At 41.0% G+C, this 25,470-nt stretch overlaps 3 protein-coding genes across 9 annotated transcripts; 1 reads left to right on the forward strand and 2 right to left on the reverse strand.

The window, feature by feature from the left end:
* On the reverse strand, positions 1-25,361 carry LOC103133609 (dnaJ homolog subfamily C member 9-like). 3 transcript variants are annotated; one of them, XM_016668017.1, is made up of 6 exons: positions 24,995-25,361; positions 24,620-24,760; positions 23,416-23,463; positions 553-759; positions 357-443; positions 1-278 (listed from the first exon to the last, which is right to left on the reverse strand). In XM_016668017.1, the coding sequence occupies exons 1-6, from the start codon at positions 25,166-25,168 to the stop codon at positions 168-170; spliced, it is 768 nt and encodes a 255-aa protein (XP_016523503.1). In that variant the 5' UTR covers positions 25,169-25,361; the 3' UTR covers positions 1-167. The 3 variants fall into 3 exon arrangements, with proteins under 3 accessions (XP_016523503.1, XP_016523502.1, XP_007545486.1); XM_016668016.1 differs by having other exon boundaries at positions 553-744; positions 23,401-23,463; positions 24,995-25,360; XM_007545424.2 differs by lacking the exons at positions 1-278; positions 357-443; positions 553-759 and adding exons at positions 22,655-22,934; positions 23,013-23,099 and having other exon boundaries at positions 23,209-23,463; positions 24,995-25,359.
* LOC103133612 (protein ecdysoneless homolog) lies at positions 6,864-11,635 on the reverse strand. The gene is made up of 14 exons (XM_007545431.2): positions 11,578-11,635; positions 11,175-11,456; positions 10,838-10,955; positions 10,667-10,754; positions 10,205-10,383; positions 9,854-10,046; positions 9,638-9,766; positions 9,423-9,548; positions 9,234-9,319; positions 8,899-8,999; positions 8,284-8,536; positions 8,121-8,188; positions 7,494-7,717; positions 6,864-7,408 (listed from the first exon to the last, which is right to left on the reverse strand). Exons 2-14 carry the CDS (start codon positions 11,377-11,379, stop codon positions 7,187-7,189), a joined length of 1,992 nt encoding a protein of 663 aa, XP_007545493.1. The 5' UTR covers positions 11,380-11,456; positions 11,578-11,635; the 3' UTR covers positions 6,864-7,186.
* Positions 12,484-22,655, forward strand: LOC103133611 (protein FAM149B1-like). Of its 5 annotated transcripts, none has more exons than XM_016668009.1 (17): positions 12,484-12,954; positions 13,994-14,110; positions 14,970-15,114; positions 15,707-15,855; positions 15,964-16,107; positions 16,863-17,006; positions 17,112-17,290; positions 17,709-17,851; positions 18,694-18,732; positions 18,992-19,060; positions 19,475-19,587; positions 19,685-19,909; positions 20,274-20,397; positions 20,639-20,764; positions 20,905-20,986; positions 21,596-21,733; positions 21,851-22,655. In XM_016668009.1, the coding sequence occupies exons 1-17, from the start codon at positions 12,827-12,829 to the stop codon at positions 21,919-21,921; spliced, it is 2,136 nt and encodes a 711-aa protein (XP_016523495.1). In that variant the 5' UTR covers positions 12,484-12,826; the 3' UTR covers positions 21,922-22,655. The 5 variants fall into 5 exon arrangements, with proteins under 5 accessions (XP_016523495.1, XP_016523494.1, XP_016523496.1 ...); XM_016668008.1 differs by having other exon boundaries at positions 12,486-12,954; positions 21,848-22,655; XM_016668010.1 differs by lacking the exon at positions 18,992-19,060 and having other exon boundaries at positions 12,486-12,954; positions 21,848-22,655.
* Positions 25,362-25,470: the final 109 nt, after the last annotated feature.

Below are 25,470 nucleotides of genomic sequence, written 5' to 3' on the forward strand. Positions count from 1 at the left end.
ATGTAAACGCATGCATTTATTAATAGAACTTTTACAACACATTACAAGAAATAAGAGGATTTACATGTTTGTGTAGGCTGAAACAGTTTTGCAATCAGTTATCCTTAAAACACTTGTCTGAACTGGAATAACAACATAAAAAAACTTCTTTTTTTTTCCCCTAAGATTTATTTTTTGGCTCTTTTTCCTTTTTGTTGTTTCGTGCCTTTTTGCGAGTACTTTGCTTCCAGATCTGACAGCAAACTGTTGAAATTCCTCTCTCTGGACTGCTGGTTTTTCTGCAAAAACGTGGAAGAGATTAAAGTCAGGCCAGCCGAGCAGAACCCATTGCATTTTTTTTTGTAGGGACGCGATACCTTTAGCATCATGACAAGGCTCTCCTCGTCCTCGCCGAGCCCCATTTCTTTCTGCATTTCCTCGGCTTCTTCTCGCTCCCGGTCAGCCTGAAAGATCAGTTCCAAACCGACGCCATTAGCGAAGTGGAAAGATGACAGGCGTTTGCCTCTGCGTGTGCATGTGTTGCGCAAGAACAGGAAACGGTTCAGTTCTCACCCTCTTTCTCCGAGCCCTCTTCTTCGCCTGACTCTCCTTCGTAAAAGCTCGGAAGGCCTCCACCTCTCCGCTCTTGATGGCAGCCTGGATGATGCGGCACAGCCTGGGCTCGTCCTCCTGAGAGCTGCAGAGAGCCGACGCCGTGATGGCATCCATGTCCCCCTCGTGCTGCACGTACAGCCGGATCACGTCCTCCCGCTCTTCGTCNTGTTCCTCTTCCACCTTGCCAAGTCCTCGGTATCTTTGTTTATGACTGGCAATCAGATATTTCCATGTTGCCTCAAAGTAATTGTGAGATCAAAATATTTAGCAGTGTGTTTAGCAAAACAAGTTGATTATGCTTGAGCACAAGCACGTGACATTCTATGACAAAGCAAAACTTGAAGAAATAAAGATGATCAAATCTGGTTGAATCTGCAGAAAGCGAAGCAAAAAAAAAAGGGGGGACCGTAATATTAGGCTGGATGAAAAAAGGAACATTTTTGTATTTTACTATACAAGCTCAAACATTTAATGTATAAACTTATAAACTCTGAGCTTTCCTGTGAATCAATAGACCAAAATTAAATTGGATGACCAATGTTTCTTAGAATTATTACACGTCTGTGTTTCAAGGAACTGACTAACCTCTGACACCTGTCAGCCTTAGACGGTTAGACTACATTTCAAAGTCCAACTGGGTTCCTTGGTCTTGCCTCAGAAACAGCATGATCAATGTCACCCTCGTAGTTTTCCATTAGAATAAAGTCCAGAAATTGGGCAGACCACTGCAAAATGTTAATCTTGTTATTCTGAAACCAGGATGCTGCTTGCTGTTTTAGTGTGCCTGGGGCTGTTTCCCTATTTTTTTAATTGTTTTAAAGTTACCTCTGTAAGTATTTTGATAAGTTAGAAGAGATCTGTAATCCATGATCTCTGGTATGTGCAGGATGGATCCAACGTCATAATATAGGAAATGTTCCCATGCCATGATGCCTGAGCCACGAATGCCTCACAGTTTAAAGCAGCTTGAATTCATCGCTTTTATGTTTGTTTGAGAAATTGTTGGTGATTCCTAGACCGCAAAGCAAAACGATCTGCCATTTACCTTAATTTTGTATCCATCGGAAAGGTAGTGTTCTGCTGGTAGTTTCGGATTTTGGTTTCAATTTCGAAGCACTCCTGTTCATTTTAGCTCAGCAGTCTTACCATTTCTTGCTCTTTTTAATATGATTTTCATTTAAGGTTCACTCTGTTTTGGAAAAATATCTGGAACAATCGATTTTATGCCTAGGTTTTCTAGCCAATTGTTGGCTAGAAAACCTAGCCAACAATTGGCAACAAAACCTAGCCATTTAAACCTTTATTAAAATGCAGCAAAAAAATTTAAAAATGAAAGATTTATGTCACACACACACACACACACACACACACACTTAGGCTGAATTTCTGTGATTATCATCAAGAAAAACATGGAAATGCATATTAGAGAAATCTAGTTCCCCTTAATAAAGTAGGTTAACATACGTCAGTGCTCATATATTTGTTTTTTGTTAGTCATTCTTAATATCTGTTACCATTTTTTATTGTTGAACGTAAACTGTTCCAGATATGAGGACCTCTGAATGAGAACGAGTCTTTCAGTTAATGATTTGTTTACACTTAATCAGCCTCATGCATGTCATGAATGGTAGTTTTCATGACTTTATTACATCCACTTTATAAATGATTTGCTTTATTAATGATTCTACTTTTGACCTAACGGGTATTGTTGGACTGCTGTGTTTTGAACTCAACTTTATATTAAAAAAAATGTCACAAAAACATGACATAAGATCAGATATTATTTAACCCAATTAAATTTAAAGGAAAACAAAGCAATTCTATTTTTGTGTCATAATTATATTTTCAATGATGATAGTTGTCCTGGTTTGCCTTGTTTTTCTTCCCAAAATAATCAGCTTATTGATTGAAATGCAAAGTTTGTGACTATGTGTATTCCCCTCACATTTTTTTTTCTTAAACATAAGGCCAAAAATAAAAAAGAAAGGATTTGTCAAAGCAAATTTACTGGCTGTGAAGTTAGCTGTAATTTATTTGTGGGCTGTAAATCATTAATTCTGTCATGTGGACACCGGCTAGTTCTGCTTCTGCTTTTCTTTGAATTGTCATTCCCCTTACAGAGCTGAACATGTTTGCACTGCTCTCCCCAGGTTCTGGTTTCTCTTGTCTTCATAAATCTCCTCCATGCCTTGGGATTGGTGCATCTCAGACCGTACTCCAGATCGCTGGGAGAGAGGCTGCTGCTGCCCACCATCTGTAACAGCTTTCACTCGGTGCTCATGACTTGGGCCAAAGCAAGCAGCCCGTACGCAAACCTCTTCCTCTTCACTGTTCCTCTGCTGCCTCTGCTGACCCTCGGATTCAGTTTTGCGCTGAAGGTGGCGTCTCCGCCATCGCACCACTTGTCAGTGTTGATTTCAATCCTGAGTGGGATGTTTGTTGTCATCACAGGTAAACCTTAACACACGGCAAAAACTTTCACAACCTTTGAACCTTTTTTGTCACATTGCAGCCACTAATCCCCAACGTGTTTCTTAGGTTTTTTGCAATTTTGCCAAGTGCAATGAAGCGGTTTTATCAGATCAAACAATCAAACAAATAAAAAAGATTCTATTGTCCTATCGCGAAAAACTGTATTGTCAAAAACCAACACTGTAGCTGGCACAGTGAGCAATAAAAAAATCATTTTGGTGAAATTTGGAGCAGTGCCGCAAGGTTGATTGACAGGGCTAAGACCGTCCTCCTGGCTCTGATTGGTTGCTTCTGATGTGATATATTTCTGCAGATTGCTCTAGGTCCACAGGGACAAGGCAGAGGAGCTCAATTCTTTTTCACAGATCACGTGTCTCAAGTTGTACTATCACAACATGATATTTTTAACAAATATGTAAAAAATGTAAATACTGCCTCTTTAATTCCCTCTCTCCATTGGGATTTGTCACACACAATCCCAATAAAACACATTGAATTTTGAGAATAATGAGAAAGTGAGACGGTTCAGTTGGTACGAATACTTTTCCTAAGCATTGAATGATCTTGCATAATATCTTATGCAAGATTAAGAGAGGAATTTTATTAATGTAAATCAATTTTTTTTCACCCCTGCAAAGCGTCCAATGGGATTCCTGGTGTTGAGCCTCTGGAGTGCCTCTACGCGCCTCTCGCTTTGATTCTTCACAGCCTTTCGCTGATCAGCTTCGCTAAAGTGTCCGAGTCTGTGCGCCAGCAGCCCTCTGACGTCCAACCCTCTGTTTTTGACATCTACTACGCTCAACTGGTTAACCAGAGTGGAGTCCTGGGCCTCCTGTGGCTTCTGCACCCAGACAAACCCTGGCTGGTGTTGAAAATGAGCAACTGGCGCAATCTGCTCTTCCACGGATACCTGCTCGCCATCGTCCTGCTGGGAATGGTGCTCAACTTCCTGGTCTGCGTTTCTGCTCTCTGCGTCTCCCCACTCGCGGCTGCGTTGCTATATTCGGCGAGGTACATGGTGCAGCCGTTTTTTCATCTTCTGTAGTTCCTCTGCATGTTATGGAATCCTTGTCTGTCTATAAGCTATCACCATTATCAAAGGTTGAAGTAGCAATTCCGAAAAAAAAAGAAGAAGAAAAATCACACGAAAAACGTGAAAAGGTTTCCGTCAGGTCAAACGTTTAAAATTAATCCGGATAGAATTGTGACTTCTATAATTAAAAGTCTGTCACAGCCAGAAGAAATCTGCCACTAAACTTTCAAACCGAAAAAGATGAAATAAATAACAACACAGCGCACAGACCAAAATTTTGAAGAAAAGCTTTGATGTCCAAGGTTTGATGTTTGATGAGGGTTAAAATTAAGAGACATGTATCCTGTTATGACCACGTTATTTGTTCCTGTATGAAATTAGACAAACTTGGCATGTGAAATGTCTCTCTCTCTCTTTTTAATTTGATCTAAACTAACTGCACTAATGTTTATTTTAAATCCCTGTGTCATAATCAGATTAGTTTTGCTGGTTGAAGCTAATGAAAATATGTTCACATGTTGCATGTGTCTGCAAGAACCTGAAGAAAACAGGCAGTAAACTACTTCCTATACAGTTTATGGTAAACCTTTGGTACAAAGCAACAAAACTTATTTTTTGTGAAAAGCTGGATTTTTCTTAATTTGAGCCAATTCTTTTAATATTATCATTTTCTTGTGCATCTTTTAACATATTTGAGCAGTATTTAAGAGATTAAAGTCCCAGGTTTCTCCTCCACTGAACAAGATCTAACTGGATCTCTGAGGAGGTTTTCTGTGAATGATTCTGAGAAGCTTTTTTTTTTTTCAGAGGAAACAGGATAAAGATGACCAGATTGTTTTTGTTGTTGTTGTTGTTTTTACATTTTTACATGACACATAAAACCACATTTGTAATCAGTGTTAAAAAAATATATGTAACCTCAGACCTTTGGCTGAATGAATCTTAAACCAGACGTTGGTTTATGTCCCTGAATGATTCTGAGAGCTCGGATGAAAGGGCACGGCACCGACAGGCTGTTATGATGCCTCTTGTTGAAGTCTGATGTAATTTAAGACATTATGTTTTTATTAATTTAACTTTAAATATGTATTTTTATATAATTTTATCAATTTGCAAGCTCTTTTTTTTTTTGAAGTAGCCAGTTCTGTTCTGTAAAAATGTGCTGTGCATGTTTAATAAAACCGAAAGAAGTGAATTGACTGTGAAAACGTGTCAATGCTGTAAGCCGATGAGTTTAAATTAGTTGAAAAAGTTGAAGTTGCAATACGTGAATGCTATGAGGTCGGATCGTAGCTCGGTTGGTAGCATTGTTCCCATGCAGTAAGAATAGCAAAAGTTGTAATAGGAACCATTTTCAGAAGTCTGAAAACAGGTATTTGTTTAGAAATAGAACTATAAGTTAATTATTTTTAAATGCTATGTCACCAGAAAGCCAAAAAAGAATTTGTTCAGCATCATCAGAAAGTTTTCACACCCTTTCATTTTTACTTATATATATTTTTTTTTTGATAGTCAAGTTACAGGCTTAACCTAAAAGCGATCGGAGGGTTTCTTTTCCTCAGTGTCAATGTGGAAAACATCTTTTTGGATTGCAGCTATTCACCCATGGATTGATATTCGTCAAATCTATTTTATAGCACATTCAACTAAAAAGCAGTTCAAAGTACTTTACATCATAATCATACAAACGTTCTCCAATCACCAGTTGTGACACAAGCAATGAACATTACCTTTGGTTGGAGCACCTTGAGCAGCAGTCACAGCCACAGGTCCTCTTGGTTACGTTTCTAAACATCTGGAATATCTATTTAGAGGTAGCTTCTTTCATTCTCTAACAGATCCCTCACAGGTCAGTGAGTAAAGAATTTGGTAACACTTCATTTGAAGGGACGTGCATAAGACTGACGTTACACCTGTAATGAACATGAAGGTTTGCAATGTTTACAGCTGTTGTCATGAAGTGTCATTCTGTAAATAATGTCACTCTCAGTGCAAAGTAGACTCTTTTACTTGACTTTTAATGTAAGTTTTAATGCAACTTTGAATAAAAATGCAATTCTTTACTAAAACATGCTAAATAATGCACTTTTAATTACACTTGATGTCATTGTACCAACAGACACTTCATGACAACAGTCACAAACATTCATGAAGACTCCTTCATATCCATGACAGTGTAATGTCAGCCTTCAAATACAGTGTTACCAAGACTTTTTTTTAAAAATCTTTTTAAAGATCTTCAATTGAATTTGATGCCCAAGTTCTGCATTGTGTGGCCAGGTAAGGAGTAGTACGTGTTTTGTTTCCCCAGACATGCTGCTTGGATTTCAGGTCAAAAAGTTCCACTTTGGTTTCATCAGACAAGACAAGTTTGTTTCTGATGGTCTGAGAATCTCTAAGGCGTACATTTACAAAATGAAAGTGGGCTGCCCAGTCCTTTTTCATGATGAGTGACAACTTATGGCCTTATTGGTAAAGTACTTTAAGAGTGGTTGACGTTCTTGACGATGCCTCCATCTTCACTAGGAGATAGAGATATGTCCTTGATAAATATATTATCTTTATCTCAGATAATACTTTTGACTTCACTGCTTGGTCTCTGCTTTGATTTGCGCTTTCAACTGCGAGACTTGTTATAGGCTACTAGAATGTTCGATTTCTGGTCATGTACGATCCACTTCATTTACCCCTTGTGGGACGCCTGTGGCATTGCAGAAGCATCTCAACGAAGCATTCACATAGTGAAAGGAGGAGGAAATAAAACTATCTAGAAAACATGTTTATTATGTGTGATAACATGTAAAAAAAAATGATACAAACATGCATCCAATCACAGTATTATGTGTATTAACAGTTCATGACATAATGGGTTAATTCCCATTTTCAGTGATTTCAAAAAAAAATTGAGTTTTGCTCTACTGAAAATCCAACTTGTGTTAATCCTTAAATAAGAGGTTTTTCTGACACAACACGACAAATATTTGACATAAAGACACCAGACTTTGTCCTCTGTCCATTCATCACCTCTGTGTCAACCAGTTCCCGACTCGTAGTTTCAGTCCTCTTCCTTTCCCTCCCCCATCTTCTCTATGAGGGATCTGAGTTGGGTGGTATTTGTATTCCCAGGCTCTGCAGCAGGTTAGAAGCAGGTCCAGCCAGTCCAGCCTGGCTGCTCAGAGACTCCAGTAGATTCGCCACCAAGTTGACATCGATGTCTAAAGGCTGGATCTCCTCCTCAGCCTCCTCCGTCAAAAGCCCGTCTCCCGTCGGAGAACGAGACGAGTCATTGTTCACGCAGGCCTTGTAGTTCTGTAAAAGTCACACATTCGCAATGGCCTCGGTGCATTTTAAACCTGCTACTTTTTGTATAAAAACATAAAAACATAGTATTTACCGTTTGACTGAAGCTTTTCCCAACATTAGTGCTCTGCAGCTCCTGATCCATTTGGTCCATGTAACTTTTGAGGCTGTCCAGAGTTTCGGCTGCGCTCATCTCTGCAGGACCAGATGAGCCTTCCTCTGTCTCATTCGCCACCTCTTCCTCCTCCTCCTCCTCCTCATCATCATCATCGTAATCATCATCCAGATCATCTGAATCCAGCTCTTCTTCTTTGCCTCCTGTGATGGAAAATTACTACAAGTTAACATCTGCTCATCGAGTTACATTAAATGCTTGTGAACTCTCACCAAAATAACTATTTGGGTTACATATACAAGGTTTCTAAGTTGTTTTCTGCAGCTGCATCAGAAGCAGACTGTCTTGCCCCTTGTTTTGAATTCCTTATCCTTGGTATGAAACTCGTGTGTTGTCTCTGCCTGGCAGAGCTTTTCACCCCAGCCCTGCATTGTTACTGATTGTCCTACAAGCTCCCTGCATTGTGCACAATATATGAATATGTGATTTCACCTGACAGTGCTTGGTAAAATAGTTTGGTTTTTTTTCCACAACCCTCCTAAAATATTTAAAATGATGAAATAAAACGACGGAACGGAAGAAGAATCAATCATTGCTCTTACATACCTAAGAGCTTATCTAGTGCGTTGGCCATCGAGCCTGGGTCAAAACTGAAAGGCTGAATTTGAAGGCTCCTAGAAAACATTTAAACAAAACAGGAACTATCAAACCAGAGTTAGAAAAATATATTTAAAAAAAAAAAAGAATGACTGCATGTAACTTATCTCACCAGGGTGTTTCAGCCCCCTCATGAGACGACATGGCATTGAGGAAGTCCTTCATCCCTTGACTGACAGCTACAAGACTGTAACCTGCTTCTTCCTCTTTGGTGTCCTCCTCTTCCTCCTTCCCTGAAGCCTCCTCGACAGGCCGCTTCTGCTTGGCAGAGCTGAAGCCTTCACTGCCGACATCAGCGACCCTGCTGCTTCTCTCCTGCAGCAACTGCTCTAAATCCTGAGATGTGACTTCCAACCAGCTGTCGCCTGTAGATTAGCGAAAAGGAAAAAATAAAAATAAACAAAGGTATCATAGGAAATTGCAAATGAGTAGAGGAAGGATGATATAGGCAATGTGCACACATTTGTTTTGAGCTCTTTTATTGAGATGCAGTAGAAATTGCCAAAGTGAGAAAATGTGAGAAATGAAGTGTCGCCCTGCCCCCACGTGTTGCTGCTCAGTGGCTGACAGTTGGGGGAAAGGGTGGTAGGTTTTTTTTTTTTTTTTTCTGAAATCTTCAAAATGTGACACATTTTTCTTTCCTATTAAGTCTTCAATCTGATTATTTCATAAATACTTTAATAGTAAGAAAAGGATCTACTCCGTTTCTGTGAAGCTGTTCACTCACTGTCCTCCGGGGGGAGCTGTGACTCCAGTTTCTTGAACTCCTCCAGGTTGAGCGGACTGTTGTGAAGCAGCTGAAGAATCTCCTCGCCTGCAGAAATGGAGCTGAAACAAAATTCACAGCAGGAATATTGAGGGGAAAAAAGACAAGTGCGTTTTTTTTTCTTTCTTCAGTTTAATAAACATTACATTTGTCAGTCCCAACTTAAACCACAAATACAAAATTTAATTTGTAGAACGGAATCCAGCGATCTTCGTGGAAATCATGAACCCTGGTGTTTACATTCATCACCTGCCAGGTTGATCTGTACACTTGAAAGCACATGACTGAATCCTCACCTTGACTTTGAGGCAACCGACTGTTTGAAGAAGATTTCTGCACATCTTAAGAGTTCTTTGTGAAACGCCGAACCTTCCAGCTGGCCCTGCATTTGATAACATGGACGTTAAAAACGAGCTTCCTGGGAGAAATGCTACATCTGCTGTTTATAGAAGTGTGGACAAAAAGAAGAAAAGAGTGCGACTCACTCGGAAGTAGCCGTTCTTTTTTAGACTTTCCAAGAAGTTCTTCCACTGAGGGTTGCAGCTCACAGGAGTGTTGGCCTCCGAGGACGGCAGCCTGCTCTTAGAGCACAGGATCTCAAAGCCGTGAGCCTGAGAATAAGGTGAAAACAGATTCACATTTCCACCTTTACCTTCGCCTTCTTCCTCGTGACAAAAGAAAACCCCAAACCACGCCTCACCAGTTTCGTCCCGAGTTCATGAGCCTTGTACCGTGGATGAGAGCGAGGCGGCAGGTCGAAGTCGCTCCTCCGATCTGGGGTGAACTGCTGCTGCTGCAGCTGGGCGTACAAGCAGCGGGTGAATGTCACCTGGAAATTCACGCAGGAGAAGGACACCGTGTCATGAAAGCTGAAAGGCCAGCACAAACAAATCCTGCATATTTTGCATGCGTCTACCGAGGCGAGGACTCTCGTATCAGGAGGAAACGTCTTGAAGCTGCGACAGGCCTGCAGGTCCACTGGATCCCGCAGGTAGAAGGCCGAGACCGCGGGGGCGACTAAGTCTGGACGCTGTGCCAGAACAGAGGCAACGCCGGCAGGGATGAAACAGTGGGCCCGGTGGAGATTAGCTTTAATCTTCTCTGGGTATCTACATCAATGTCCAAAAATGTACGTCATAAATTTATATATTTTTTTTTACATTCTGATCATTTCCAGAGAAGTCCTGAGGATGTTGTTCCATTTGCATTTCACATGTAATTACTGTAGAAAAAAATCAAAGAAAACTGGGATTGTGTGAGAGCTCACCCTTGTAGCCTTTTTTTTAGAGCTGAACGGATTTTGGGGCTAGCTAGACAAACTTCTGGGTGAGCCGAAAGGAGCACTAGAGCTTGTGCCAAACTGGGGACCACATCAAGAGAAAAGCCAATTGAACTGGACTTGGATGGGCAGGGAAGGATGTGCAACTCTCCCCTGTAGATGAAGACCTGCGAAAGAAAGAAGAAAAAAAAAACAAACAGCTGCTTTATTTCACTCTCCACTAAAGAAATCACACACATCCTTTCAACCAGTCACTGTTTTATTCCTCTTAAACATGTACGTTAAGATGTGTTTTTGGCTAATCGCTGACTGACAGGCTATGTTTTTCTTTATTATAAATATTAATAGGCTGTTTGCTCCAAACTAACAGGGATTTTTATGTTAGAAATCAAACTATTGCGTAAGATGGTCAAATTAAAAATGAGGAATGTGAACATCTGGAAGACTCACTCTGTTTTCACTTGTGTCTGGGTTCAGCCACTTGGGAAGATGATCCGCTGCTTCAATAAGAAGAAAATCCCCATCGTTGTCCTCAACTCTGCCCACATAAACAGTACTTTCAGCTTATACGAAGGAAGTAAATATGAGTTATTATGTAAATCCAGCAACATCTTGTCTAACCTGGCTGCAAGTTCTGGGAACAACTCTGTGAGATGCAGCAGGAGGTAAACAATAAACCACTCATCCTCAATGTTGTCTCCATACCGAGTGCTGCCTCCAATGTGAGCGGGAACATCTCCTGTCAGCGAACAGGAAAGTCACATTGTTCAGATCCGCCGCCATGCTTTATTACAGTGAGCATCGGTAGCTTTACCGCGGTACTTAATGCATGAGATAATGTTAATGAAATGAAAGATTTTTTTAAGGCGTCTTCTCCAGGGATATCATCAAACGTGTCTACATCTGTATATTTAAAATAAACTCATCTGAGTTGTAAAGAAAAACCAGAAAATATAACCTTTCTCGGGATGGTATTTGAGGTTGAATGGTTGATCCTGCCAGATGTACTGGACCAGAAGCTGGGCAACCTTAGCCAACATTTCCTCCGTCAGGTGTTTGAGCCGTTCTTCGGTCTGCTGGGAAGACATGCCGTTTGTCTGGACCAGAAAGAGTTTGTACTGAACCATATCTTCCGGAATCGACCTCATCTGCAGAACATCCATTGTGATTTTCTTTAGAGAAACGACTGATAAAACAACAGTAAACCAGATTCCAGAAGTCGTTGATGTGCCGCCAGTGTCTGCAAACAGTTAAACCCAAAAGAAGAAACTGTTGATTAGCGTCACCCTAATCGACAGTTGACATGTGACATTTTATGTCAGTCCATTGCAAAAACGTGTTTATATTTGGAGAAAACACACTCTAGTTTGGGTTACGTCGTAATCACGCCATCTGTCAGTGTTTAGGTCCTTCCCTAATTTCTAACCGGCTTCACCCTAAGACATTTGTCAGAGAGTTCCGGTTTGGTAAATGTATTAGTTACAAAGTGTCTACTGAAAAAATTATACATTTTACAAATTTAATAAATAGCTTTTTAAAAAATATATTTTGGGATTCGTTATGGATAACAGCAAATTAATAAAAAAGTGAAGTTGTAGACTGGTCAGAATCGGAAACATTTTACAAACGTAGTCACGTCACTACGATGAACTATGGGAAATGTAGGAAAATAACACCAAAGAGATTTTTGAAAAGCTTTATTTGTATTTGTGCTTTACAATACCATTTTAAATAAAATTGAACCTTAAGAATAAAACCGAAATCCACAATAATTAACAACAACAACAAGATCAATTTGTGGAAAATAAATATCTGATCAAATAAGGCTGAAGAGTAATAAAATATAAGTACACAGAGTAAACATACTATTAATCGACGAGGACATAATGCGACTTAATTACAAAGTAAAAAAAAAATAAATAAATTAATCTTCAATGTCTGGATACAAATGATCTGTGCATTGAACGTATATGGGGAAAAAGCAATATACAATGCAATACAACAAAGCGGTACATGTTTTTCTACTTTTCACAGTGTTATACAAAGTTTTTACTAAACATACGTTATAATATTGTTGCTGTTTTTTTTAAAGAAATGTATGCAGTTTTTCTCTTTTTGTCATTTTTTTCTCCATGAGTCTATATTTTATTTTTTCCCAAAACAGGTCTAGCAAAATAATTTTATTATGCACGTGACAGAATTATTTTCCCAGAGCAGAAATACATTTCCCAGGTAACCGTGCGGCTGTGAAGTCTCGTCTCCATGACAGCCGTGCTATTGTTGTCGTCGTTGGTGCTAGTTAGCATCGCAAATTCTCAAATAATTTAGACTCTAAGAAAGACAGACAGGTAAATATTTGACCACATTCGACAGCTATTTGGTGAAGCCAGACTAAACCGACGATGAGTCAAATTATACAAGTGCTGCGGCACCACCTTTCTCTTATAGTGCGTTTGTGTCACCGTTCATGCAACGCTAGTTAGCTCATTTTCAAGTGTAGCCTCCCCCTCCAGCGTTAGCCGCAGCCCCGTCCAATACAATATTCCAGATCCAGGCTTTTACCTGGTGGGTACCTACAGGGCGACTGGAGGAGATGTTGGAGCTCCCTCTATGCTGTTTGCAGAGAGTCGAGCGAGAGGAGCCGGGGATGAGAGACGTGGTCTCGAGCCCTTGAACCGGAGAGAAAAGAGGATGATTTCACGGTACAACAGGAGACCAGTATCGCATAAACTTGAGATGTGAGTACCAAGCAGTTTTTCCCCCCACTGTGCTCTGTAAACTAGTTGTAGGTCTTTATATAAATTGCTCCACTTTAATCATTATTTATTTGTTATCAGTATAATTATTATCATGTAGCTATTTGCTTAGACACCAGTGTCAATTTTAGCGGTAGACGAGAAGATTATGTTTTGATTGCTTGGTGTAGGCACAGGCCAGTATGAGATTCTAATGGTATGATAACCCTGAGTGAAGTGTCACCGTTTCAAGGTATCTACATGTTAAAAGAAAGTATTTAACATGATCCAAGTGGTTTCTTTAAAACAGAGAAGCGACAGTTGTTCCTACTACTGTAAAGATAATCCAGTATATGGATTATCAGTAAAAATAATGAGATAAAAAGTAATTATTTTACACAACCATGGCAAGCTGATATTAGCTGCTAAATGCAAATAGCTGAGGCTCCATTAATTTTTATTTATCACACTGGAAATATATCCAAATAGTCACACTTCTCTCATTTTTTTAGTCTCCAGCATTGCATCGCAGGAGGAGGCGATGCAATGCTGTTCTCTCTGCTCCATAGTTCATAGTTTAGGTAACTTTGGTTAGTCTGGCACTTTTTTTATGCATCTTATTATAAAGGACTGTAAACCACAGTGAAGTTATGAAGAAATATTTTTTGTTAACCTTTTAAAACTTTTGTGTACTTCAATAACGGTAATCAGTTTATGCTCCATATTCTTGGTACAAGTAGTTTGTGGTACTATCTAAAGCCTAAGCTAATTTTACTTAGCTTAGGCTAAGTAAAATTATGCAATCTTTTTTGAGCTTTTTCTTTCATAGTGGAGGTGTTTAATGTCATTTACAAGTTTTATTAGTTCCCAAGGAGATAGTTTTGTTTCAGTCCACCTTCTCCCACCTTTTTTTCATGATTTTCTGTTGTTTCAGTAGAAGAGAAACACAGCATCTCTCTTATGTCATCACGAAGACAAGCTGTCAGGCGTTCATCCTCAAACGCCATGTTGCCGATCATTTCTCAATGTCCCTTCTGTGCAGTCGTGGTTTGTCTCGAAGCAGCCTCGATCACCACCCTCTCCCTGAAGAAGCAGACGATACCGAAACCTCTCCGCATTACCTCCACGACCTGCAGGAAGCCGTCTCTGCACACAACAGGTGACCAAGTGCCTGCAGGCTTGAGTTCGCCTCCCCCCACCCCTTTAACGTTCAAACCTTTGCACGTCCAGAGCAAGAGCAAGACGTAGAACAAGCGTTTGCACTGAGTGCGCAAACACAGACACTCTGGATATTTTGTAACTGTACACCGTCTTGAGCAGACAGCCGATTCTCCGAGTTCTCGCCATGTGACACCCAGAAGCAGCGGATTAATTAATATCACATTGCCTCCTTCAGATGTGCAGTCAAAAGGATGAATAATTAGGCAGGCTGTTAGAATATTCTATTAAGTTGACATTTGCTCCTTATTTCCACTTTGATTCTATCACCAGTCACTTCTAATTATATTTCTGTAGCCCCATTAAAGAGATTTATTTGGCATTTAAATGTATATTATTAGACCGGTTTTGTTTATTCACATGAAATATAGAAAAATAAATAGATTTGGCCTAAAAAGTCTTTGAGCATTATCATAGATTTTGTACCCTCTGCACATTTCTTACAGGAGATTCAGTGCCTTGGAAAGTATTTATACTTCTTGAGTGTTGGTGTTAGACTGTTTCACATTTCATCCTCAAACTTCAATGCATTTCACTAGGATTGTGTTTGATAACCTTACGGAGAGGAGAAGTTGAAGGTTAATGGCACTTTTTACAACTAAACATAGAAGTCTTATGGGCATGGCTTTACCAGCTTTGCACATTTAGAGACTCAAAAAGTCAAAGTAGTTCGACCTCCATCAGATTAGTTAGAGGGCATCCGTAAAAAAAAAAAAAAGCAATTTTCGTAGCTTCTCGGTTGGATTTAAGTCTTGACTTTGGCTGATTAAAAGTAAAAGATTACTGTGTTTTCCATGCAGCTCGCAGACGTCTGCCGCCTCGGACCACTCCGACTGCCCAACCGTCATCTCAGTATCACCCAGCCAGTCCTGGTCCGGCATTCACAGCTCCACAGGAACCGGCATCTCCACAGAAAGGAGCTCCGTTTTCTCTTGGGGCTATGATGTAAGTCTGCTCTTCTTCAGAAAGAAATCTTGGCATGAAATGAAACCCCCTTCTCCACCCCCCCGCCTCCCTCCGACCCTGTGAGTTGTAAAAGACGTTCCTTTTTTTTGTGCTGAATGCCTTCTCTACAGTTTGTTCTGCTTCTACACAAGCATGCTGCCACATTTTAATTAAGTCTAACCAGCATTTATCACCTTTTGGAAAATGTGTGGGAAACAGAAACAGTATCCGTGTAATATACCAGATGGCTAATTTGCATGCTGGTTGTTTTTATGCAAGACCTCGTTCTTGTTGCTTCGCTTCCCTGTTCTTTCTACATTAAAACTATTTTCAACTCCTAATGCTTTTAAGAAAAATAATAACTCGCAGCTCTACTCTTTTTCTTCCTGTGTCCCTCTATTTTTTTTTTTGTATTTTAAATGATTGCTCCACCTGCGACAGTCCATAGGAGCTTATTTTCTTAATAAACTCTGCAGAATCTTTGCAGATGGGACCAGAATGCAAAGCAGCAGCTTTCAACAGTAGATTTGGCATACCAGAACAGAGGGATAGATATCTTCCCCGACTGTGTTTTTGTTTGTGCGTCCCACAGGAGTTTGACAAGGCGGCGTCGCGGCAGGTGCAGCAGATGTTTGATGAGATCGACAAGGAGCTGTACGAAGGGAGAGGCTGTGGCGGGGGGATACTCCAGGGGCTGCAGGACGAATGCCAGCAGTGGACCACACGCTTTCCACATCTTCGGTAACTTATCTGTTGTTTGTCCTTCAGCTCGTAGCTTTTGTTTTGTTTTTCAAAGTTTACTTTTTCTCTGTATGTGTGTGTGTGTGTGTGTGTTTGTGTGTCCCTCAGGATCGTGGGGACTCAGCTTTTGTGTCCCACCGACGAGGGCTTCCAGTGGTACGCCACTCCAGGGACAGTCAGTCTTGCCAGCAGCCCGTCAACAGACAGAAAAACTACTGTGAAGAGCCAAGGCAAAGAGAAAGGGGCTGCAGAGTAAGTTTTAAAAACACAGACCCACTGGTTTGCTGACGGATTGAAGAATTTCAGGCACTTTATCATCTCAGAGGTAGTTTTCTTTTGCTGGTGGTCACATCGGGTTCTTTTTAGCCAATCGAAAATGTTATGTCTTCTTCAGCTCATTCAATCTTTATTCACTGTATTCAGTAGTTTTTCTGCAAATTTGTTATTTTAAAGCTGTTATAAATAAGTCCTGACTGACTCTAGCTCTGTGACCTACATATTCTGCCTTTTTAATTAAGTATTTGGGCCAATGTCAAGTTGGATATTTAAAATATACAGATGGGACTCCAAAGTAGTGTGCACAAGGCTGCGACACTGTCTGACTAGAACGCTTACAAACTGGGTTGGTGTGATCAGATCAGGTTGCATATGCATATATGCATGACGCACCTCAAAAATCCCAAATGTTACCAAGTATTTTTGTCTAGATTTTAGTGCAAGCATGTTAGTACATTTGAAATAGGAAAAAAAGGTAACTTACAAGTAACTTTTCAGCAAGAAATATGAGCCAGTTTTAAGTCAGTAATTCAAGAGAACTAAAATAGTTGCTGTGGAAACTAGACCAAAAACACTTGGTAAGATTAGATGTGTTTGCATTGTGTTTTTTTTTCTGCATCTCAAGATGTGTTTTAAGACTAATTTGCTTTCTTCAGTGTTTTTATGCCTGTACTGAGAATCCTGCAAAAATAATTTGAGCAATGTTTTCTTTTTTTGGGAAAATATAATAGGTTGAATGTTCAGGGCAGGAAAGCTGCACTGATCAAAGAGTGCGATGGCCCTCCCAACAGCGAGCCCAGCAGCTACGACCAGCCGAGAGTGATTGAAGTGGAGGGAGTGATGGAGGAATATCTGGCTTTTGATAGCCGGGACTTGTGAGTTGTCCGCATTCATAAATCACATAAATCCCAAAAAGTCCTCCTGTGTAAGTGCTATTCCCTTCACAGTACAGTAGAACGAGTATTTTCTTTCTCCAAAAGGAATGAGTGTCATGAGGAATGTCCGGAGTCTGTTCGGAGGCATCACTGCCTGCCCCCGGTCTCACCGTACTGCTGCCGCCGGCAGGCTGTTCTCGACCTGCTGTTTGATGACGTCTGGCGGGAGCTGGTCGGTTGGATGAAAGAGCTGGTTCAACGTCACTGGGAGTGCTGCACCTCCCGTAATGCTAAACGTTTCTACTTTTATAATAGAGTTGAACTTTTACACATGCAGGGTTCTTTCACAGTCTGGAAAAATACTGGAATTTGATGGTAGTCGTATCAGGATATGTATGGAAGAAGAACCTGAGCGTCTGGGAAAATATTTCTGTTTCCAGAACTATTCTTCCTTCCTTCCTTGTGTCATTCCTCTCTTTAGTTCCTTCGTTGTGTTGTCTCTCTTTCCTTCCTTCCAGTTTTTTTTAATGGTTTTTAAAAATATCTGCCATAAATTTAAGGACTATGGGGAACTTTTTTTATTTACTATTTTCCAACGACAAAGTTGTAAAGTTGAGTGTGGAAAACTAGGGAATTTTTAAATGTAAAAATGTGTTTACATTTATGCGTTTCTGAATATTAATGTTGATATGTTATTGACAGATGATGAAACACTATCTGGGAGCCTGAGCCCTGTGCAGCCAGATGCTCTGAATCCTTTCATGCTGCTCTCCTCGCTTCCCGCCGCACTTCCAAAACTCGGTCAGAGCCGAGTGCCACCGCTCACGTCTGGACAGCAGCTCCAGGTCAGTGGTTTGAGAAGGACTAGACATGAGAGGCGGCTTATTTCACAAATATCAGTCGGAGTTAATCAGAAAACAAGTTCGGACTTTTTCTCAGTCTACTTCAATGAAAACAATTTGACATCGACAGAACCTGGTAAAAACTCCTATTTAACCCCTGATAAAGGAGACTAAAAGCTTTGTTTTATTGAAGCAGCACATCATCACAGATATTTTTATTTATATATTTATGATCTGATTTTTTTTTTATTATTTGGAGGGGGAAAAATATCTTCTGTTAAAAGAAAGTTGTTTTTAACAAATTATCTTACAACGTCAGTAATTCCTTTAAGTTGTATGCAGCTGAAGGCACAAACACTCCATGCGGTCCGGTGTGAAACATAGGGTGAGGGTTTGGATACTCGCCTGCTGTTAAGTTCGGTAGAGGATCTGTGATGCAGTGGTCCTGTTTCTCCTCCACAGGCCCTGGGAGCTTTATTATCCTTCATTAACTCTTTGAAACATCAGGGAAATTAAAACGTCTGCTAGAAAGCTGAAAATGAATGCTCATCGAGTCTCTAAGTAATATAGCAATCCAAAAAAATACTAAAAAAAGGTTAAATGGTTCACCGATGGCTTATCTCCAAAGCAACTCATAAAGTGTTGTCCTTTTGGAAAAGGAAGGGGTTGAACAAAGTGTTGTACCATTGTTATGTCCTAAATTGGAGTTATACTCCCTACTGAATAAAATGTAGCTAAATTACAGGTTAGATTTTTTTTTTTTTTTTTTTGAAAATATTCTGCACCAGCTTATGATCCTACCACAAAAGAGATTTATTTTAAGACTATCTGAACATCTTTACCAGGGGGTGCCAATCAGTTTGGAGAGGTCTGTGCTTGAGGCAATAAGTAAAGCGTTTTCAGTCGAGACGTCTTGTGTTCCCCAGAGTTTTCATTCCTGCCTGTTACTCTTCACTTTCTCAGTCAGTCTGCTTCAATCCCTTTATTCTAAAGTATTTTTGGACTTGCTGTTTTTGTATATTTTGCCTTCTTAACTCTGTATTCCTCTACTTTCTCCACTGTTTCCTCTCTACTTTCACCATATCTGCTGTCTTTCTTCGAACGTGCCAATCCTCCCTCCCCACCCGGCCCTCTTTTCTAAAGAACACAAAGTCAAGGGGCTCAAAGCACAAGTCCAGATGGAAATCCAAAAAGCAGAAAAGGCCTTCAGCTGTATGTAACTCTCCTGCTTCAAGCCAGAGCAGTAGTGGGATGTGTGCACGCCATCTGTAGAAGCTCATTATCCTGAATATCTGTGTTTGTGCCTGTTGATTAACACCAAAGCATCCCCACTGTTCATCTCTTTAATCATCTTCAACACATTTGTGAGACGCACAACTTCTTTTTTTTTTTTAATTTCGATGCTTTTCTTTTCGAATCTTTTTGAATGTTTACTGCAATTATCCGTTTGGTGTCTTCGCTGCATGATGGCTGTATTTGGAAGTAACTAACTCGGGTTCTCCAGGGATTCCTCCCTTCTTTTGCTTCCCGCTTCGTCGTCTCTGTCCTTAAACCACGCTTCTCAAAATTTTTGCATGTTCCGCCTCTCTTGTTGTCTCCGCTCAGTCCTGTTTTTCCTACGCTCAGGCTGGCAGGACGCCTGCAGGGGCAGCGGCGACGCAGCACAACCTGAACGACCTCATCGTGATTCACAGCATCCCCCTGCAGCAGAGAAACCTGTCTGTGCTGGAGAGAAGCCCGTAAGAAGACATCTCACCCTTCGCGAAGGCGCTTCGTTTCTGGTTTAGAGCAGTCGATCCACCGTGGGTCTCTCTCTCTCTCTCTGTTCAAACGCAGGGATCCGGAGGAGCGCCCGTCTCACAGGCCAGTCTCGAGCGCCATCCCTTCCAGCAGACCTCGTCCTCGCAGAGCCCTGGAGCAGAGCTCTTCCTCTTTGTCCCGCCAACTGCAGTCAGCTCGCCGCCGAAACCCTCCTCCCCGAAACTTGCTGCCCCTTGTTCCGAGTTTGAGTCAGGCCGGGACAGGGGGATACCTGGACGAGGTCATCCGTGGGACACGACTGTGAGTTGAAGCATTGCAGTAACCCTACTGAACGCCCTGCACTCCCCCCAGCCCCCCGTTTTTTTTTGTTTTTTTTATGTAAACAAATGTCACTCGGAGTCATGGCTGTGAGCTATCTTAGCCCGTAAATTTGAGCCGAACTTTGGATAAAACAAATTTTGATCTAATTTTCCATCCAAAGCAGTTAAAATCATAATAAGAGAATTAGAATACGTTTGATCCTTAAAGTTAAATATAGTCTCATCAACTCTAACCGTTTATAAAATGTCAGCGTCACAGAACCGCAGCTGTCATTCTTCTAGCTGGAAACAATTGAACTTTTCAACAAAAAAAATCTGAAAAGCGGTCCGCCTCTCTCCAACAGAACCACAGCCAGCGACCGATTAACATCTCCGCTGGTGGCCCTGAGCCGCAACACTCCCCTGCCCCCCATCGGAACCGGAGACGGCGAGTCGCCCCACCCAGGGCTGCTGTCAAAGCTCACACAGGTACAGATGTCAGCACCGCAAATATGGCTGGTGTCATTCATCACCGACATGTCGAACGCTGTGTGGAGCTGTGCAAAAATATCCATGCCTCTTAAACCTTTTCACGTTTTGTCACTTCGTAACATTAAACATCAATGGATTGACCAGTGCTCTGTGAAATGCTTAAAGCTTAGGATATTACTATGTAGCTGCTGATTTTTTCCCCCATGATGGTTTGCGTTCCATATTTTAATCCCTGCAGCGTCAGAAAGGCCCTTCCAGCCGCGCCCACAGCGCCTTACACGATGAAGCTCAAAGCTCCGTACCGAGGGATCGTCACCACATACTAGACGTCTTCTCTCGTCCCAACACGACACACACGTACAGGGTGAGAGATTTATTTTAGTTTTGTTTTGATTCCTCAAAGACTGAAACATCGCTTCTATATTTTACTGCAGCCTTTAATGTGTTATATTTGCATGTTCCGATTGAAGGCTGTTGTGACGAACCTCTGATTTTGCCTTTCAGTCAGACACTCCGTACCGGAGTTCCTTCACCGTGCTGGACAATATCGGGCAGGGTCGGCCAGGAAGAGCCTCTGTAGGCACAGGTCAGAAACCCTGTTGTTCAAAACCAGGAAGAAGACTAAACACATGATGCACTTTAGTTGCTCATAGCCTCTTACGCTCCATTATACCGAGCGGTTCATCTCATTTTAAATGACGTATCTCATGGTTGAACTGCGGCTGCAGTCGGGGCTAGTCAGTGCTGCACAAATGTGGTCATCCCTGTTCTTCTCGCATCTACACACTTTTTTCTTCCACTCAACCTTCAGTTAATGTGCTTCTGTACAACCCTGTGTGAGCAGCTGGCTTCTTTAACAAATCACTTTTGAGATTTACTGTCCTATTAAGTGACCACTCTTCCAAAAACTACAATTTCTGCATCAAATTTTAATTGTCTTTATGTAATTATGTTAATTTTTTGAGAGTCTGAATTTTAGGTTTTGGTTGGCCATAAGCCACAATCGCCAAAATGAACAAAAACACAAACGTTTCACTCTCTAAGATTTCTTTTTGAATTGTATTGCTGAAAGAAATCAGTAATTATTGGCATTTCTCAGCTAGTTGGAAACTCACTTCACACCGTAGTGTTTTTAACAGCTTAGCTTTCTGTTAGGGCTGTGTTTAACGACTTCCACGTTAATGTTTTCCTCCAGACTCTCTGGGAATCGGTGTGACCGGTGTCGGTCTCGGCATCAGCAGCTCGTCTTTCTTGGACTCATATCCTCACCACCTGCTGGGGCCGTCGCCCATCAAAGACGAAGAAGAGCCCGAGCCTCAGAGCCCTGTCGCAGGTCAGTAAAATAACTCGGCTGAACTCGGGTTAGGCCGTCTTCTGTGTGAAACATTACATTTCCGAGCAGCAAAAACGGCTCAGGTTTATCGTCAGATGTTCCTCCGTTTTCCAGCAGCCGCTCCTGTTCCGTCTCGCTCCTACACCCGCAGCGGCATCTCATCCAGATCCAGCAGGCCTGGCTTGTAGTTTCCCCCCCGGCCTTGATCTCAACCACCTCCCTGCTGTTCATCTTTACCAGCATCATCTCTGCCCTCTGTCTTGTTTCGAAGTAGTTTGTTTTTGTTGATTACATTTTTTTAAGGCCTATTTTTTATTTTTTTTTATTTCAGAAATCACCTTGTGGACCTGCCAAATGTGAAAAACGATCAGTCTTTGTACAGTATGGGGTCATATGTGTGGCGGTGAATGTTTGATGAGAATGAGTATTTATTTACGCGAATATGCCGTATAAAAATCAGCATATTCATGTGTTGCTATAAATGTAAATGACTATGCAGGGAAACCTATAAACCATATCTGCTCATAGGACATGTTCCTTCCCGCTCTGATGTCGGGGAGCTTCGTACTGTATCAAAATCAAACCGTCCCTCAGAAAGACAGCGCCGTCTCAATGGCTCTCCATAATCAAGGTGCTTTTGCCGGAATTATCCTACAATGTAGGAATCTTATAACATACACATTATTTGTAAATAACAGGAACTTATTCATGGTGTCTGAACAAAGTGGTGTATTTAATATAATTTACTTGCTCTTTGTTTGAGCAAAGCCAACTGGTCGTACTTTGACGAGTAACATCAGGGTTTGTGCACAAATAGTTTCTTTACTTATTTGTCACAAGGGAGACAAAGCAACAACCCCTCCCCCCCTCAATGCTATTATCTGTTTTGTAATAAAAAAAAATAATAATAAAGTGTATAAATGATGTAAACGCATGCATTTATTAATAGAACTTTTACAACACATTACAAGAAATAAGAGGATTTACATGTTTGTGTAGGCTGAAACAGTTTTGCAATCAGTTATCCTTAAAACACTTGTCTGAACTGGAATAACAACATAAAAAAACTTCTTTTTTTTTCCCCTAAGATTTATTTTTTGGCTCTTTTTCCTTTTTGTTGTTTCGTGCCTTTTTGCGAGTACTTTGCTTCCAGATCTGACAGCAAACTGTTGAAATTCCTCTCTCTGGACTGCTGGTTTTTCTGCAAAAACGTGGAAGAGATTAAAGTCAGGCCAGCCGAGCAGAACCCATTGCATTTTTTTTTGTAGGGACGCGATACCTTTAGCATCATGACAAGGCTCTCCTCGTCCTCGCCGAGCCCCATTTCTTTCTGCATTTCCTCGGCTTCTTCTCGCTCCCGGTCAGCCTGAAAGATCAGTTCCAAACCGACGCCATTAGCGAAGTGGAAAGATGACAGGCGTTTGCCTCTGCGTGTGCATGTGTTGCGCAAGAACAGGAAACGGTTCAGTTCTCACCCTCTTTCTCCGAGCCCTCTTCTTCGCCTGACTCTCCTTCGTAAAAGCTCGGAAGGCCTCCACCTCTCCGCTCTTGATGGCAGCCTGGATGATGCGGCACAGCCTGGGCTCGTCCTCCTGAGAGCTGCAGAGAGCCGACGCCGTGATGGCATCCATGTCCCCCTCGTGCTGCACGTACAGCCGGATCACGTCCTCCCGCTCTTCGTCGGATCCCTTGTACTTTTTCTCAAATTCGAGGATGTCCTGCACTGTGATCTAGGAGAGGAACAGAAAGACAGATCACCGTAACAGGTAGCCTAATTCTGACTCCAGGGTTGTTGTTTTTTTTATGTGTTTTTTTTTTTTTCTTAATCAGGAGCAAATATTTAAAATGGAGTTACTTTCATACAGACGCACAAACAAAGAAAAACAAACACTTTTCAGCAAAGTGAAGAATGGTTTTCTGTTTGACTTAGTGTCTCACACACTCAATACAAAACAAAAATCCCACTAAATAAATAAACTTTTTTGATGCATTTCAAGGTTGGAATGACGATGCAAGAAAACAAACAAAAAAAAAAACAAAAAAAAACAAAAAACTTGAATAATGAAAATTATGCATAAAGACTCAGAAATATACATACACCTTCACTGATATTCAATGACTCTTAGCAAATTGTACATCTACAAGCATTTTATTGGCCATTAACGAGGTCAATGACCTTATTATAATGTGTGTGACCGCTCTGACAGAATTTACAGGTCTGTTGTTTCTTATTCAGCTTTTGGGCGAAGTTTAGAAGTGTTTTATAGGTTTAGGGCCAGAGCCATTTCAGAGTCTTGATACAAGCCTGCTTTATCAATTCCATTTGGTTCTAGCTGGTTAAAACTAGGTCAAATTTTAATGTTCAGAACAAAAACAGAGTCACCACATCTTGCCTTGGAATAAAGCAACACGTTTTATTATAAAGCAATAACATGAAGCTTAATCTAGTTTAACACTAACCAATTTCAACTGAACTCTATTAGTATCTGATAAGAGTAGTAGTTAAATATCTACAAAATGTGCTGATGCAATAAAAAAGTGTGTGCTTGTCCTGCAACTTGCTTACTGACATTTATCTAAACATTAGTGGGCATGTATGAATATTTTGGATAGAAAAAAAAAACTGACAACTACTTCTAGCCTTTCAGTGTTGTTCAAAAATGTTTTTGTTATGGTTACTGCATTATTTTAAATCCATCATAACTGAAATTGATAAAAAAAGAAAAAGTAAACTAATAATCTATCAGCAGTTAATGCACACAAGGCTTGAGGTTAATAAATGCACACAAATAAACGGGCATTGCATTAAAACAGCTTTGATAGCAAAAGAAAAAACTTCTGTGCATGTGCTGCTTTTGGGACGTGACCACTGTTGTATTTCAGTACCTTGGGGAAGAGCAGTCTCCAGTATTCTTCCCAGCAGCGGTCCTGACTGAGGACGTCCGACTCTTCATCCACCAACCCCTGCTCATCATACACGGCCCTCTGCTCCTTGTCGCTCAGTACTGCATAAAGCTTTCCCAGCACCTACGGGTAAATTTTTTTACACTCAAATGTAACCGTGAATTAACAGTCCGAAACATTTCTAGTCAGCATTGAAACTCGATTCTTAAACGTGTCGGCGCCGCAGCACTGACGGAAAACATGCAATAAATATGTTTTTAAGACAGCTAATGTTAGGTTTTTTCAGACGTTATCGCAAATATAAGTTAGCTTCAGTTAGCTATGCTAGTCCCTAGCTTGCCAGTTTTGAAAGCTGACCTGAAACTTCTCTGTGGCTTGCGGGTCGTCTGGAGCCCTGTCTGGATGGACTTTCAGCGACACTTTGTAGTAGTTCTTTCGGATGTCTGCCTCACTCGCCTCTTTGTTTACACCCAGAACCTCGTACAGATTGGAGGTGTTGAACAGCTCCCGACACCGCTCGAGCAAACCCATCGTAGAAGAAAGAGTCCTGGTTTAACGGGGTAAGTTGGTACAGGGTCTAGTTGGCACAGTGTCCACACGATCTAAATCGATTATTTGACGGCAATACTTAAATAATTGCTCAAGTATTCTCCGGGTCCTAAGCTGTTAACGTCACTTTGGCGCGCTGGCCTATCCTTTACATCCGTACGTGCAGGGACGCGCTTACGTAACATTGTACGCGTTCTTTCATTGGTTGTACTCAGAGCCTGCCTTCTTTTTACCTAGCATTTTTTTCCTGTTTCACCCCTCCTCGGCCCTCAATTAATACACTT

The sequence above is a fragment of the Poecilia formosa genome, unplaced genomic scaffold (genome assembly GCF_000485575.1).
Source record: "Poecilia formosa unplaced genomic scaffold, Poecilia_formosa-5.1.2 Scaffold12, whole genome shotgun sequence".
Classification (NCBI taxonomy): domain Eukaryota; kingdom Metazoa; phylum Chordata; class Actinopteri; order Cyprinodontiformes; family Poeciliidae; genus Poecilia; species Poecilia formosa.

Excerpts from the sequence above, each read along its gene's own strand:
- LOC103133611 (XM_016668008.1), top strand. The coding sequence starts at position 12,827 with ATGCTGTTTGCAGAGAGTCGAGCGAGAGGAGCCGGGGATGAGAGACGT. Across the intron at positions 17,007-17,111 it reads GCTTTTGATAGCCGGGACTT|GAATGAGTGTCATGAGGAAT; the intron begins GTGAGTTGTCCG and ends TTTCTCCAAAAG. Across the intron at positions 19,061-19,474 it reads AGCAGAAAAGGCCTTCAGCT|GCTGGCAGGACGCCTGCAGG; the intron begins GTATGTAACTCT and ends TCCTACGCTCAG.
- LOC103133609 (XM_016668017.1), bottom strand. The coding sequence starts at position 25,168 with ATGGGTTTGCTCGAGCGGTGTCGGGAGCTGTTCAACACCTCCAATCTG. Across the intron at positions 23,464-24,619 it reads GGAGACTGCTCTTCCCCAAG|ATCACAGTGCAGGACATCCT; the intron begins GTACTGAAATAC and ends TTCCTCTCCTAG. Across the intron at positions 444-552 it reads AGAGGGCTCGGAGAAAGAGG|GCTGACCGGGAGCGAGAAGA; the intron begins GTGAGAACTGAA and ends CTGATCTTTCAG.
- LOC103133612 (XM_007545431.2), bottom strand. The coding sequence starts at position 11,379 with ATGGATGTTCTGCAGATGAGGTCGATTCCGGAAGATATGGTTCAGTAC. Across the intron at positions 10,755-10,837 it reads TTCCCAGAACTTGCAGCCAG|AGTTGAGGACAACGATGGGG; the intron begins GTTAGACAAGAT and ends TTATGTGGGCAG. Across the intron at positions 9,549-9,637 it reads ATGAACTCGGGACGAAACTG|GCTCACGGCTTTGAGATCCT; the intron begins GTGAGGCGTGGT and ends CCTTATTCTCAG.